We start from the raw sequence: 13,483 nt of genomic DNA, 5'->3' as shown, positions 1-13,483 counted from the left end.
TCATTGCAGTGATATATTTGATAACCAAAGATAAAAGGAAAGAAAAGCAAAGCATTCCAAATGCTCAACACTATGGGCAATGTAATAGCCACATTCATGCATGCATAAGATAATTATGAGAAATGTTCTACATATTGGGGCATAGAAGCAACCAAAACAAAGGTCTTTGACATTAATGAGCTTAATTTCCAGAAGAGAAAAAAATGACAGCAAATAAGATAAAATGTGTAGCATATTAGTCATAAATGTTAAAGATAAAAATAAAATCAGGGAAGGGATGCAAAATGCCAGGGAGAGATTGCACTTTCAGGTAAAGAGATCAGAGAAAACCTCACTGGGAAGCTGATATTTGAGTGAAGACCCAGGGGAAGCAAAGAGTGAACCCTGGGGAGCATGGAGGCAGAAGGAGCAGCAAGTCTGCAGGCCTTACTGTAGGCATGTGTCTGAAATGTTCAAGGAACAGAACATCTGGAGCAGAGTGAACAAGGAAAATGGTAGTAGGAGAGGAGACGATAAAGTTGCAGGAGAGGGCAGATGATATAGATAGTGGCTCAATCTGAGTGAGATGGGAGCCATGGAGGGTTTTGAATAGAGAAGGGACATGACATGACTTACAATTGGATTCTCTCTGGCTACTGTGTTAAGAAAAATCAGAATGGGGGTGGGGGGAGAATAATTAGAATGGGGACAAGGGTGGAATAATAGAGTATTATCTAACAACTGTTAATAACATTTAATGGCATCAAAAGTGCTCAAAATATTGCATTATAATTTTTAAAGGAATTTTAAGCAGCTCCTGGTTGGCTCAGTTGGTTAAGCGTTCGACTTTGGCTCAGGTCATGATCTCATGGTCTGTGAGTTCGAGCCCCACATCGGGCTCTGTGCTGACAGCTTGGAGCCTGGAGCCTGCTTCGGATTCTGTGTCTCCCTCTCTCTCCGCCCCTTCCCCACTCATGCTCTTTCTCTCTCTCTCTCTCAAAAATAAATAAACACTAAAAAATTTTTTTAAGGAATTTTGAAAGGAAGACATAAATCTAAACACATTATGATACGTCCTTCTAAAATTATAGACTGACAGAAATGTGGATAGTAAAACTATGGTTAATTTTTGTTTTGCTCTTGTCTATGTTTCTCAACTTTTCTGTAATGAACATCTTTTCCTTTAAAACTAAATGAATAAATAATATCCACCATATTATGAATTGCTCACCTGTAATCAATTGAGTATGATTATGATTTCTTAGAGCATAGAGCCTGTTTGGTTCAAGATACTTTAATACTCATCTGTAAAATGAAAGCTTTTATAGTTCTTGATAAAGCATACTAAGCATTGTTAATGGAAACTTTGTTAGTCTAAAATGATGCGAGGCTAGGATTTTTATACTATAGAATTTTAAAGCTAAAAGGAAATTTAGAGATGATTTAATTTGGTCTTCTAATAGATGAGGAGATGTAAGGATCAGTAATGAGATGACCAGCCCACGCATTCTTGGATTCAGATACCTGGTCTGATCCCACCATTCGGTCAAGAAAAATTGATAGCAAGATGCCAAACTTTAAGAACCTACCTAAAACATCAAAGGCAGGGTTCCTATTTCTTATTATTTCAAGTCCCTAAGTCAAATGGCATTGTTTTAAATATTCATCTATTTGAAGCCAATTACTTACTCATTTAAGAAATATGTTCAGTGGCTAGTATATGCCAACCTCTGTGAAAAACTTTAAGAAGAACTTTGCCTACGTGAAAAGCTATGCTTGTACACTTAAGAAAAAAAAAAAAGAAAGAGCTTAAGGAATTTTCTTTAAAAATAAAAAGTACTACCACTATCAGATTTTTAACACTCTATTAACTGTGTATTGAAAAACCTCTTTGCTGCCCCATTGTGGGGAAATAAAGATCTTCCCATTAAACATCTTAAAGGCAAGAGTTACATTGGAAATTAAAGATAATTTCTCTGGGGGCCTGAGATTAGCTTAATACCATTTAGTCATGTGAGTGGTAAGTTCTTTCTGCTCTGTTAATAAGACACGTAATTGCATAGAAAACAATAAGGCCCTGCTTCTTTCAGGAATCTTCTGATGATGGATGTAGGGGTAAGTTGTAGACAAAAACTTCTAAAGGACCGGGGCTCAAGCTGGTGAGAGTTGTTGCCTCAGGTGAGTGTACCTGGGTAGAAAGCCAAACACAGCGGGGTAATGAGGACAGGACCAGGGGCATGGCACACTTCAGACCCAAGTGTCCCTGCAGTAGCTGACCACATGACCCCTCTGGGCCTCAGTTTCTTCATTTGTCAAAGATTTGGAGAGAGAGAGAGGATCTCTCAGGACTCTGCACAGCTTTGCTATTCTACCGTTATGGCCTCCCACATTGAGAATCTTGGCTGTGCCCAGGAACTATTAACCTAATATCCTCCCCACCCCCCAGGAGGGAGTTGTGACATTTCTGGGCATCTTTCTCCTCCCTGCTTTTCTGCTATTCATCTACTGTGGGCATATCCAGGAATAAAAGCAGGCAGTAGAAAGAGGACTGAACTGGAAAACAGTGCCTGGATTGAAGCCTTGGTTCTATAATTACCTTCTCTGTGTAACTTTTGCTAACCACTTAACCCCTCTGGGCCTTGATTTTTCCTGCTGTCACAGAATAGAGTTCAGCTAGATCTGTGATGCTTAACTCTAGCATCATTCGAGACTCATCTGGGGAGCTTGATGAAAATGATGATGCCAAGGCTCCACCTCAAACCAGTTAAATCAGAATCTCACCAGTAGAGGGATCTTACTGGGAGGATAGAAATGTTTTAAAACTGATTTATAGTGATGGTTGGTAAAAATCACTGATTTGCACACTTGAAATGTGTGATAATATAAAATAAGTCTTTTTCCCAAAAACTAGCATAACCTGAAATATGATAAGAACTTAAGAAATTGAGTCAATGGTATTTCATTGACTAGAAGTCTAAAAACAAAGATGTAAACAATGTTTTTTTAATAATAAATAATCTCTAGGATAAAATATTTTTAAAATTCATATTTATTTATTTTTGAGAGAGAGAGAGCATGATCAGGGGAGGGGCAGAGAGAGAGGACACAGAGTCTGAACCAGGCTCCAGGCCTTGAGCTGACAGCATAGAGCCTGATGTGGGGCTTGAACCCACAAGCTGTGGGATTATGACCTGAACCGAAGTTGGATGCTCAACCAACTGAGCCACCCAGTGGCCCCTAGGATAAAATATTTAAAAAAAAATTTTTTTTAATGTTTATTTATTTTTTGAGAGACAGAGTCAGAGCATGAGCTGGGAAGGGGACAGAGAGAGAGAGGGGGGGAGTCACAGATTCTGAAGCAGGCTCCAGGCTGGGAGCTGTCAGCACAGAGCCTGATGCGGGGCTCAAGCCCATGAACCATGAGATCATGACCTGAGCCGAAGTCAGCTGCCTGACCGACTGAGCCACCCAGGCACCCCTAGGATAAAATATTTTTAACATTTAGGCCAAACATTGTGTTTGAGATAAAGGATAATTGAAATGGCTTTATCTAGGAACCAAGATGAAAATTTTAAAAACAGATCTCAAAAGTGCAAGCAAATAAAAGCAGTCTCCTAAGCTGAACACGCTTCAATACTATATGTAGTTTTTCCTCTTTTCTTCCTTTTATTTTTTATTGTGGACATTTACTATGGACCATACATACAGAAGTTAAGCACAAATCTTGTTTCATCTATACCCAATCCACATTCCACCATCCCCATTCTACACTGACTTATTGGGAAGCAAATCTCAGACATATCATGTGAACATATTCAAATGCAAATTTTACCTTGATGGCTCAAATCTAGTTGTAGTTATATTTCAAAGAAAAATTGACAAACAGTACAAATATATTCATATAATAATCTAGGAAATTTCAGAATGTCAAAGAGTAGAAGGACATGGTTACATTATTTATAATTCTCATTTTTATGATTAAATTATAAGTGTAACAACTGTAAGAATGTTATTGAATGTTGTATTTCTTATAGTTTCTTCTTATTCAGTCTTACTACTCAGACTTTTCTTTAGTTACTGTGTGTGTTTTATTTAAAAGGAAGTTTTACACAAGGAATATACCAATTTGGCATTTCGAATTCTAAATTCTGTTCTTCTCCCGTCATGTTCTGTTTAGTAACATTTTTCCGTATTTTTTCCAGTCTCAGTTTGTTTAGCAACCTTCTCCCCACCTGATACGCAAAGGCTTGAGGTAAGTTGTCAATTAGTATAGTGTTTGAAAGATCTTTTCAAAGGATATTTAAGTCCTTATATAGTTTCCTTGTACACAAACACAATGTTCATGGCAAAGCCAGTGCCTAAACATAGAAATAAAAACTAAATTAACTAAAACCTCAATAAATCTCTTATTTAAAAAGAGAGATTGGGGCACCTGGGTGGCTCAGTCGGTTAGGTGTCCGACTTTGGCTCAGGTCATAATCTCATGGTTTGTGATTTCGAGCTCCGCATTGGGCTCTGTGCTGACAGCTGGGAGCCTGGAGTTTGCTTTGGATTCTGTGTCTCCCTCTCTCTCTGACTCTCCTCTGCTCATGCTCTCTCTCTCTCTCTCAAAAAAAAATAAACATTTAAAAATTTTTAAATAAAAAAAAGAGAGATAGAGATATAGAGAGAGATATGGCAACTAAATGCTAAACCTGACCCTAGATTGGATTCAGTACTAGAAGGAAAAAAAAAATATATGAGTGATATTATTGGATCAATTAACTAAACTGGAATACAGGTGATCAATTAGATAGAAATGTTGTAACATTTAAATTTACTAATATTAAATTTATTAAATTTACTAATGTTGATAACTGTACTATGGTTATGTGAGAGAATTGCCCAACTCTTAAGAAATATACATTGAAATACTAGATGAAGAACAATGATGTGTGTAACTTACCCACAAATGGCTCAGATAATATATATACATATATATGTGTATATATATATGTATATATATATGTATATATATATATACATATATATATACATATATATATTTCTATGTGTTACACATATCTTAAATATTATGGATAGATATAGATATATAGATAGGTAGAAATAGATAATAGATAAGATAAAAATGATAAAGCAAATATATAAAGTATTAACAATAGGTAAACATGGGTAAGAGGTATATGGGTTTCTTTGCATTATTCTTATTCTTGCAATTTTTCTGAGTTTGCAATTATTTCTAAATAAAAATGGAAAAAATTTAAATATAATTGTGACCATGACTCCCATAAAAAGGTCCACCCTGATCTGGCCCCTGCCACCTTCCAATCTCAACTTTATTCACTCCAAAGAACCCTATGCTTTGGTTATTCTTTTTTTTTTTTCTTAAGTTTATTTATTTTGAGAGATAGAGAGCAGGGGAAGGATAGGGAGAGAGAGGAAGAGAGAGAATCTGAAGCAGGCTCCACACTGTCAGCATAGAGCCTAACGGGGGTCTCAAACTCATGAACCGTGAGATCATGACCTGAGCCCAAGTGGGACGCTCAACCGACTGAGCCACCCAGGCACCCCAAGAAATTGCTTATTATTTCTAAAATCAATCATTTTACTTTTTTAAAAGTTTACTTATTTATTTGAGAGAGAGAGAGAGAGAGAGAGCAAGCAGGGGAGGGGCACAGAGAAGGAGAATCCCAAGCAAACTCCACACTGTCAGCACAGAGCTTGATGTGGGGCTCAAACCCACGAACTGGGAGATCATGAGCCGAGCCAAAGTTAACCGACTGAGCCACCCAGGCACTCCCAATCATTTTACTTTTAAAAATAAGCCAGAAGTCACTGTCAGCCTTAACTCTAAATATCTGACTGAAAATCTCTGAGAATTGTAGTTAGTTAAAAACTTAGCTTTTTTCTTGAAAAGTAGTGAAGTTATGAAAAGGGACTTGAGGTCAGAGTGGATTCAAATCTGAGCCTGGCCAGTTATTAGGTAAATTATGTTTAATAAACGATTTGACCATTCAGAACATTGGTTTCTTCACCCTTAGAGGAGGATAGCAGTGATAGTCTTAGGGTTGTTACAAAGAGAGGCCAAACAGTGGTCAAGAACACGAGCCCTGAAACACACTGCAATGGGTTTGAATTCTTCCTGTGCCAGTCATTAGCTGTGTGACTTTGACTACGTTACTAAACCTCTCTGTACCTCTGTTTCTTAATCTATAAAAGCAGGGTACCCTTAGTACCTACCAAAAGTGTCATGAGGATTTGATGAATTTTCCAAGTAGAGGGGAAATAGAGGGAGAGAGCCGTTAGCTGTGTTGGGATGTTGGACTGCCAGCATGGTAAAAGCCAAGGCACGTATTTAAAGTCAGCCATGATGCTTTTTTTCCTCCCTAAAATCTCAAGATGATGAAAGTATTTGTAAAATTGTTCAATGTTATTAGAGATTTGCCTTGTGTGTTTTATAAATCATTCTGAGAGCATCTTTCAGTAGGGTATACAAATAACTGTGCCCGTCTCAAACTAGCCATGTCTTGCTTATGCAAATCTTATGATTATTTCCTCGAAAACCATGCTGACAAGTGTGACACTGTCAACCCTCATTAATTTCGCAGTCAGCAAACTTCTAGCTGAACTTTCTCGGCTTTGCTCTTGTGCCACCCTAAGCAGGCACAGGTTCTGGTTTTCTACCACACGAGACCTAAAAACTGCTCAAAACAGGAGAGGCAGCATTACTTTTTCACTCTTTCACCAGTAAGCCAGAAATCATTAATTTCACACAATTATAAGGAAAAGTCTAATTTACTCAATGAAACTTGTCTCCATTAATGCTCCTGATTATTAACACACTGTCCTTGGGGCAATGTGTCTATCACCTGACAATGGGAAGACTTAAGTGTCAGCTCAGCTCTCTGCCTGCCTGTTTCATAAAGCAGGATAGCTGGGAAGGCTTTCACATTTTTTGTCGATTGCTGCCTTGTTGGAGGCAAAGGACCTACTGTACTCCCTGATTGTGCCACTCTTAGGGCCCCCCACCATGCATACTTTCAAATAATGCTTCTTTGAAATGTATTTTTTTAAGTATTACAATTATCCATTTATGAGACAAAAATAAAAGCAGTCATCACTTACTCCACTCTCTGTGCCAACCTTTCCCTTTGCTGTCTCTGAATCGGTTCAGTGACCAGGGTCATGCTTCCCAGTACCCCCCTCTCTTTGCAGAGGGAAATGAAGCACGACCCCAGGAACAGGATGAAGGTGCCAGTCAGGGACCACAGAAACCATTACTGGATGCCTGAAAGGCCAAGGCCACCCTTGGGAAAAGACTTGCAGTCTTAATAAAAGAATGATTCTATTGTAAGTGTCATTTGATCAGGACTGGGCTGGAGTAGGCAGGGTAGGGTGGACCTCCAGCTTCAGAAGACTGTAAACTGGGGGAAGACTCTTCGTATGGAACAGCTGGAAAGGTATACAACCATTTCTTTTGATTGACAAGGACACTGGAGCCCAGTAAGAGCAATTGCTGCAGTCATACCATACAGGAGTGACAGAGCCAGGACTAACTCTCACTGCTGTGCTCCTTTGTTTTACATCACACTCTTAAATAATACAGCCTCAGATTTGAGAGTCACTAAAAACATGGCAGTGGTTATTCTTTCTTCCCAGAGGAAAACAAATCACAGATCTGAAAATGTAGCATTCTGAGGCACTGTTTTACATTACACACATTTTAATTAAGAAGTGTTTGTTAGGGGCGCCTGGCTGGCTCAGTCGGTTAAGCGTCCGACTTCGGCTCAGGTCATGATCTCGGGGTCCGTGAGTTCGAGCCCCGCGTCGGGCTCTGTGCTGACAGCTCGGAGCCTGGAGCCTGTTTCAGATTCTGTGTCTCCCTCTCTCTGACCCTCCCCCGTTCATGCTCTGTCTCTCTCTGTCTCAAAAATAAATAAACATTAAAAAAAAAAATTAAAAAAAAAAGAAGTGTTTGTTGTGACAACACTAATTAAAATGTTTGACTTTGTCTTAAACACAACTTACAAATGAGAACAGAAAGTTAAAATCCACCTGAAGAATCATCCATGTATCCTTCTATTCTACCATCCCAGCTTCACTGCTAACCACACCTAATTCCTCTCTATTTTCCCCCGGAGATATTTTGTTTCTGCCTTTGCATGTGCTGCTTCCTCTACCTAGAATTCTCTCTTCTTCATAAATTGACTTATTCTTCAAGTTACTAGGTTTCTCTGTGTAACTTTTTCCATTTCTAGTCTCATATGCTTTTGCATTTGCTACATTCTAGCTCTCAATGGACTTTGGTTTTTTGGATGTAACACTGTCTCAATCAGTAGTGATCCTAGTAACGTCCCAAGCCTAACAGAGCCCTGAACGATAGCACTTCTTCCATATTTTTAAAAATATTTTTAAAATGTTTTAATTTATATTTAAAAGAGAGACAGCCCGAGAGCTTGGGAGAGGGACAAAAAGAAAGGGGGGGGGGGGGAGGCAAAGGATCTAAAGCAGGCTCTGTGCTGACAGCAGAGGGCCTGATGCAGGCTGGACCTCACCAGCCAGGAGATCACCACCTGAGCCCAAGTCAGAATCTTAATGGACTGAGCCCCCCAGGCTCCCCACTTCTCCCATATTTTTATAGAATTAGATATAAAAATGAGATCAAAGCAAAGGAATGCTGAACACAGCATTCATTATGTGGGTTACTTCTGATAGGGAAGGACGATTTTTGTCTGGTGTGTTTGTGGGTTCTTATTACATATTTAAAAATAAAGATTCTATATCACTAGTACAGTACAGTAACTAGAAATTAAATTGCAGCACATTTACTAGAAATTATTCACATGACTGAGAAGATTGGCCTAATTGGTATCAGATCTTCCATTATTTGGAAAGACATTCTTTTCCCATGCTTTCTATTGTGATAAGTTACTTCACAACGGTTGCTTTTGACCTTAAACCGCCCACCTGCACTGCATTGACAGATGTCTGATGTTGACATGGGTAGCTAAAGGTCAACTCCCTTTCCTTCCCGTGGGCCTGATCTTTGGAACTCATGGGTCTAGTGACATTTGTTTTGGGTGTAAGCAGGTTGTTTCCTTCCATTTTAGCAGAAACAATATCCACCGCATTAAAATAATCACCACAGCCAAATACCATGTATGAATTCAGCGCCGAAATACGCACAAGCATCGAAGACGACGATTTAGCACGGCAACGGCATGCTTGATCTCAAGAGTTGCTCGTGTCTAGGCACAGGACTGCAAGGAGGGAGGACCCAGGGTCCACGCACGCACCCTCGCAGCGAGCCCAGCCGCCCCCTCCCGCGCTCGCCCAGCTGCGACCACGCCCCCTTCCTCGCTAGTAGGCGCGGCCCACGTGGGCCCGGAAGCCGCTCTCGGACTTTCAATCCTGGAACCGGGGCCCGGGCCAATGGGCGGGGCGCGTTTCGAGTCTCCGCCTCGCCGTCAATGACGTCACTGAACGCGAGGGCGCGCGGCGCGGAGGGGGGCCTCGGTTCCCCCCACTCAGAGGTCAGTTCGCTGCTAGTCCTCGCGCGGCGGAAAACTTCGGCGGGTGTAGTCTCTGTTGCCGCCTTTGCCTTCGTCTCTGCAGCATGGCTTTCGTAACCCGGCAGTTCGTGCGCTCTGTGTCCTCCTCATCCACTGCCTCAGCCTCGGCGAAGAAAATCATCATCAAGCACGTGACGGTTATCGGAGGTGGGCTAATGGGCGCCGGCATCGCCCAGGTGAGCCGGCGGGTGGGCAGCGTACCCCGCTCGATTTGCTGCGCACGCTCCCTGCGGGCGCCGGCCCGCGGAGACCGGGCGTGGGGTGTTCCGCCAAAGGCCAGCGTCCTCGGGAGACCGGGGAAATTCCACCCCGCCCCTCACGCGTGTAGCTGGAAAATCTGGAGTCTCGGCCTGAGTCTCCACTCCCCCAAAGAACCAGTTGCAGACGGAGTCTCAGTTTCCTCGTCCCTAAATTCCAGCACCGCCCCGCCCCAGGGCCGGATGAAAACTCTGTGGAAAGTGTTTCTGCAAGCACTTTGGAAGCGATCTATGCAGAGCAGATAGTATTATTTATATGTGCACAATTTTGCGGAATAACATGCGTGCTCGCCGTTCGGTGTAGACTGAATTTGCTCCCAGAGACCTGGACTGCGATCAGTTTTGATTTTACCAGTTTTCTATAATTCTGCAGTCTTTGTCAGAGCTGTTTTCTGTTCTTTTAAATGATTCCTCTTGTCCCTGCCATGTGTTACCTTTGCTTGCGGGTTACAAAGAATAATAATAGTAAGCATTTTGGTAACACTTTGTAAAGTTACCTAATTGGAGCTTGTGAGGCCCTAGGACTTTCCCAACTGCGGCGCATTGGCGAGACAACTTTGACCGATTACACTTTGAGCAGCGAACTGCGCGGTTTAGGCTCTAGGGAGAGTGGGAGAGGGAGAGGGAGAGAGTGGCTGAGGGCCCAGGAGGCGTGTCTAATCTCATTGTCCATCTTCAGGACTCTGCCCCTCCGGCTGAGCTGTGATACGGGGTCAGTTGTGCAATTGATTACCTGGATACTGTGATACTTGCATTTTATTTATTTTTTAACCGTTACATTCCAGCTCGTATTGGAGAACTGTGATTTTCTTATCTTAGCTGATTTATTCTTAGCATTTCAGCCCTTTGCAACTTGTATTATTGAAGGGGAGGCAGTTATCAAATTTTTCTTAAGGGAGTATTCCAGTGCGGTGGCTAGTCATGAAAGTTTAATTTTTTCAGTGTCTGTTTGCAACCTAGTTCACACTTCCATGCTTGCTTTTTTAAGTATTTATTTATTTATTTGTTATTTTTTTTAATGTTTGTTTATTTTTGAGAGAGCATGAGCGGGGGAGGGGAGAGAGAGAGGGACACAGAGAATCCGAAGCAGGCCCCAGGCTAGAAGCTGTCAGCACAGACCCCGATGCAGGGCTCAAACCCAGGAACTGTGAGATCATGAGTTGAGCCGAAGTCAGACGATAAACCCACTGAGCCACTCAGGCACCCCATGCTTGATTTTTTTTTTTTAATATTTTATTATTACTATCTATCTTAATTCTCCCCTGCAAATTTTTTGCAGCATATTGATTGCATTTCCTCCTAAAACTAGTATTTTATTAATGTTTTTATTCATCGGGCTTCTTACAGTCTCACTTCTTTCTTCTGAGATCATGTTTTGTGGACATACATTGTCCTTTTTGTTGTGTGGATGCCCTGGCTGCTAGGTTATGGTGTTCGTGTAGTCTGTGTTACATGTAAGGAGGAGTAAGCCCCTTTAACCTAAAAGTTCCACATGCTGTATACTGCATGATACTGAGAGTTTAGCTTGAGCACACTTACATTCTCTCTGCTCCACCTAAATCTCTCAAGGCTATGAGAGTGAGGTTTGTTGTGGGCAGATGTAGAATAATGTTTCGGTTTAAAAACACTTAAACAACATCTTGGTGAGAAGATATTAGGGCCTGAAGCCTCCAATAACAATATTGGACATGGGTCCAGAAACTCTTCTGGATAGTACCTCGAAGACAGCCAGTGGAAGAGGATTAGCAACTATGTACAAAGCATCTCTTCAACCTTTGTACAAAATTGAATTGCTCAGTTTTTGAATGCTCCTTCCATTACTGGATACCATGTTATGTGCATTAAAAGGCACAGAGGTGGCTCCTGGAATTATGGGTATGGTAATGGAGCATTCACTTGAGAAAGGAGAGGGGAGAAATGACTGATGTGGTCAGGTCAAAGCCTTGAGTGGTTGGTGCAAGGAGTGCCTTTTCAAAGTTAAGGGGGAAAAAAGTTATTTGCCCCACTGTTTGGAAACATAACAAAATTGTCATTCCAAAAGTTGATAAAGACCAGAAGTCTAAGTAGTGGACATTGATAGGGAATGTAGTTCCATTCTTACCTAACAAGGTTTGAAAGAGTCTCAGCCACTTCAGGTGACAACTCTAATCCTGTGGAAGGAACCATGCTTTCCCGCAGAACATCTTTGTGTCCACAGTCAGCCAGTTGGTTGGTTTCACCCATCTGGTTTTGCATTCTACCCTGTAGCATGGAGTTCTAGGCAGTATCACCTCATTTTTTATGCTCTTTGACCTATGTTTTTTGGCATAGGGTAAGTATGTTTTGCTTATTGAGTGCAACTGAAAAATTTGATGTGTTTGAATATAGATTGGCTCCAGTTCAGTATGAGGAATTGGATGACTTATATGCTGGCTGTGATAATGTGGAAAAGTTACTTAACTTCCAGCCTGAGTTTACTTATCTCTAAAGTAGGAGTAGGACTAGTACTAGCCTGGGAGGAGTATGGAGAGGATTGAATGAATTAGTACATGTCAAGCAGTCAGCAGTGTCTGGCACCTAATAAGGGCTCACAAAATGTTAGCTGCCTTTACGATTTTATCTTCATTGCAGTAATCCTTGTCCATTTGTCCTTCTCCCCACATACCCACTTACAACTCTGATCGTTGCTGCTGAGGTAGGCCTGTAATATTCAGATGGAGAATATTGGTCATGATTCTGTTCCGACCTGCTTAATCTTGAAGACAAATGCCAGTTGATACTGGGGTTGGTTGGTTCGTGGACGTCTGAAAAGAGAGAAGGCACTTTGTATCCTCTCCCCACCCACTGTAAATCCTCAGTGGAGCCTTGAAGACACCGACCCAGACTAGCATCTGAACCATGCATTTGTGTTCAGTCTCCTGAACTCTTTCTGAAGTACAATTTTATTCAAGGTGTAGTTCTATTTACAGTTTTAATTTTTTGTAAAATTTATCATTTTGCCACATCTTCTACTTCATGCTGGGTAGGATAAAAAAAAAATTAAATAGATTTTGTGGGAGCCTGACACATTTCTCAAGCAACTTAGCAGTTTCAGACAGGTGAGGTTTGTGCTTCATTACAGTTGATCAGAGCACAGGCCATTTGTACGTTTGTATTCTCCAAGAGTATCTACTTTACCTGTCATGTTTTGTTTGTTCTAAATTAAAAAAAAAAAAATCCCTTAGACTGCAGGTTAATATTTAGTAAGGTTAACTTGTTTTGTGTGTTTGTCCATTACAGACTTCTGAAATGGTCTGATTACTAATTTATCTTTAGCCGGATACTTAGGCCAGCAAAGAAGCTTATAACATTAAATGACCCTTGAATGAGGGACAAGTTGTTTTTTGTTCTATAAAGGAGGGGAGAAAAGAAAGAAAACTACTAGCTGTGCATTTCTTCAGTTGATAGAATGAATCCTTGCTTCGTTCATTGCCTTTTTTCTTTTTATCCGAGGAGCCCAGAGAGCTCCTAACTTTCATTAAGTTACTGGAGGGAAGCCAGTGGGCTCCCTGGAAATGGCCATTTCAGAAGCTGGATTCCTTAGGGCTCCCGGTACAACCTTCCTTTTAGTGCACTATACTTCTTTGAGGAAATGATAAAGTTTGGAAAGGTTTGGGGCCTGATTCTTCTTATTTTGTTGTTGTTGTTGTTCCTCTT

At 41.0% G+C, this 13,483-nt stretch overlaps 1 protein-coding gene across 3 annotated transcripts in view; it reads left to right on the top strand.

Annotated features, from left to right (window-relative positions):
• Window positions 1–9,469: 9,469 nt before the first annotated feature.
• The window catches only part of HADH (hydroxyacyl-CoA dehydrogenase), a 50,198-nt gene continuing 46,184 nt past the window's right edge, over window positions 9,470–13,483 (top strand). For all 3 annotated transcript variants that reach the window (XM_042984072.1, XM_042984071.1, XM_042984070.1), the window contains exon 1: window positions 9,470–9,727. In XM_042984072.1, the coding sequence (XP_042840006.1) occupies window positions 9,596–9,727 (132 nt within the window). In that variant the 5' untranslated portion in view covers window positions 9,470–9,595. The remainder of the gene's footprint in view (window positions 9,728–13,483) is intronic.

This window comes from Panthera tigris, chromosome B1 (genome assembly GCF_018350195.1).
Source record: "Panthera tigris isolate Pti1 chromosome B1, P.tigris_Pti1_mat1.1, whole genome shotgun sequence".
NCBI classification, from domain to species: Eukaryota; Metazoa; Chordata; class Mammalia; order Carnivora; family Felidae; genus Panthera; species Panthera tigris.
The sequence above is the reverse complement of the archived record's forward strand: the minus strand, read 5'-3'. Positions and strand labels throughout refer to the sequence as shown.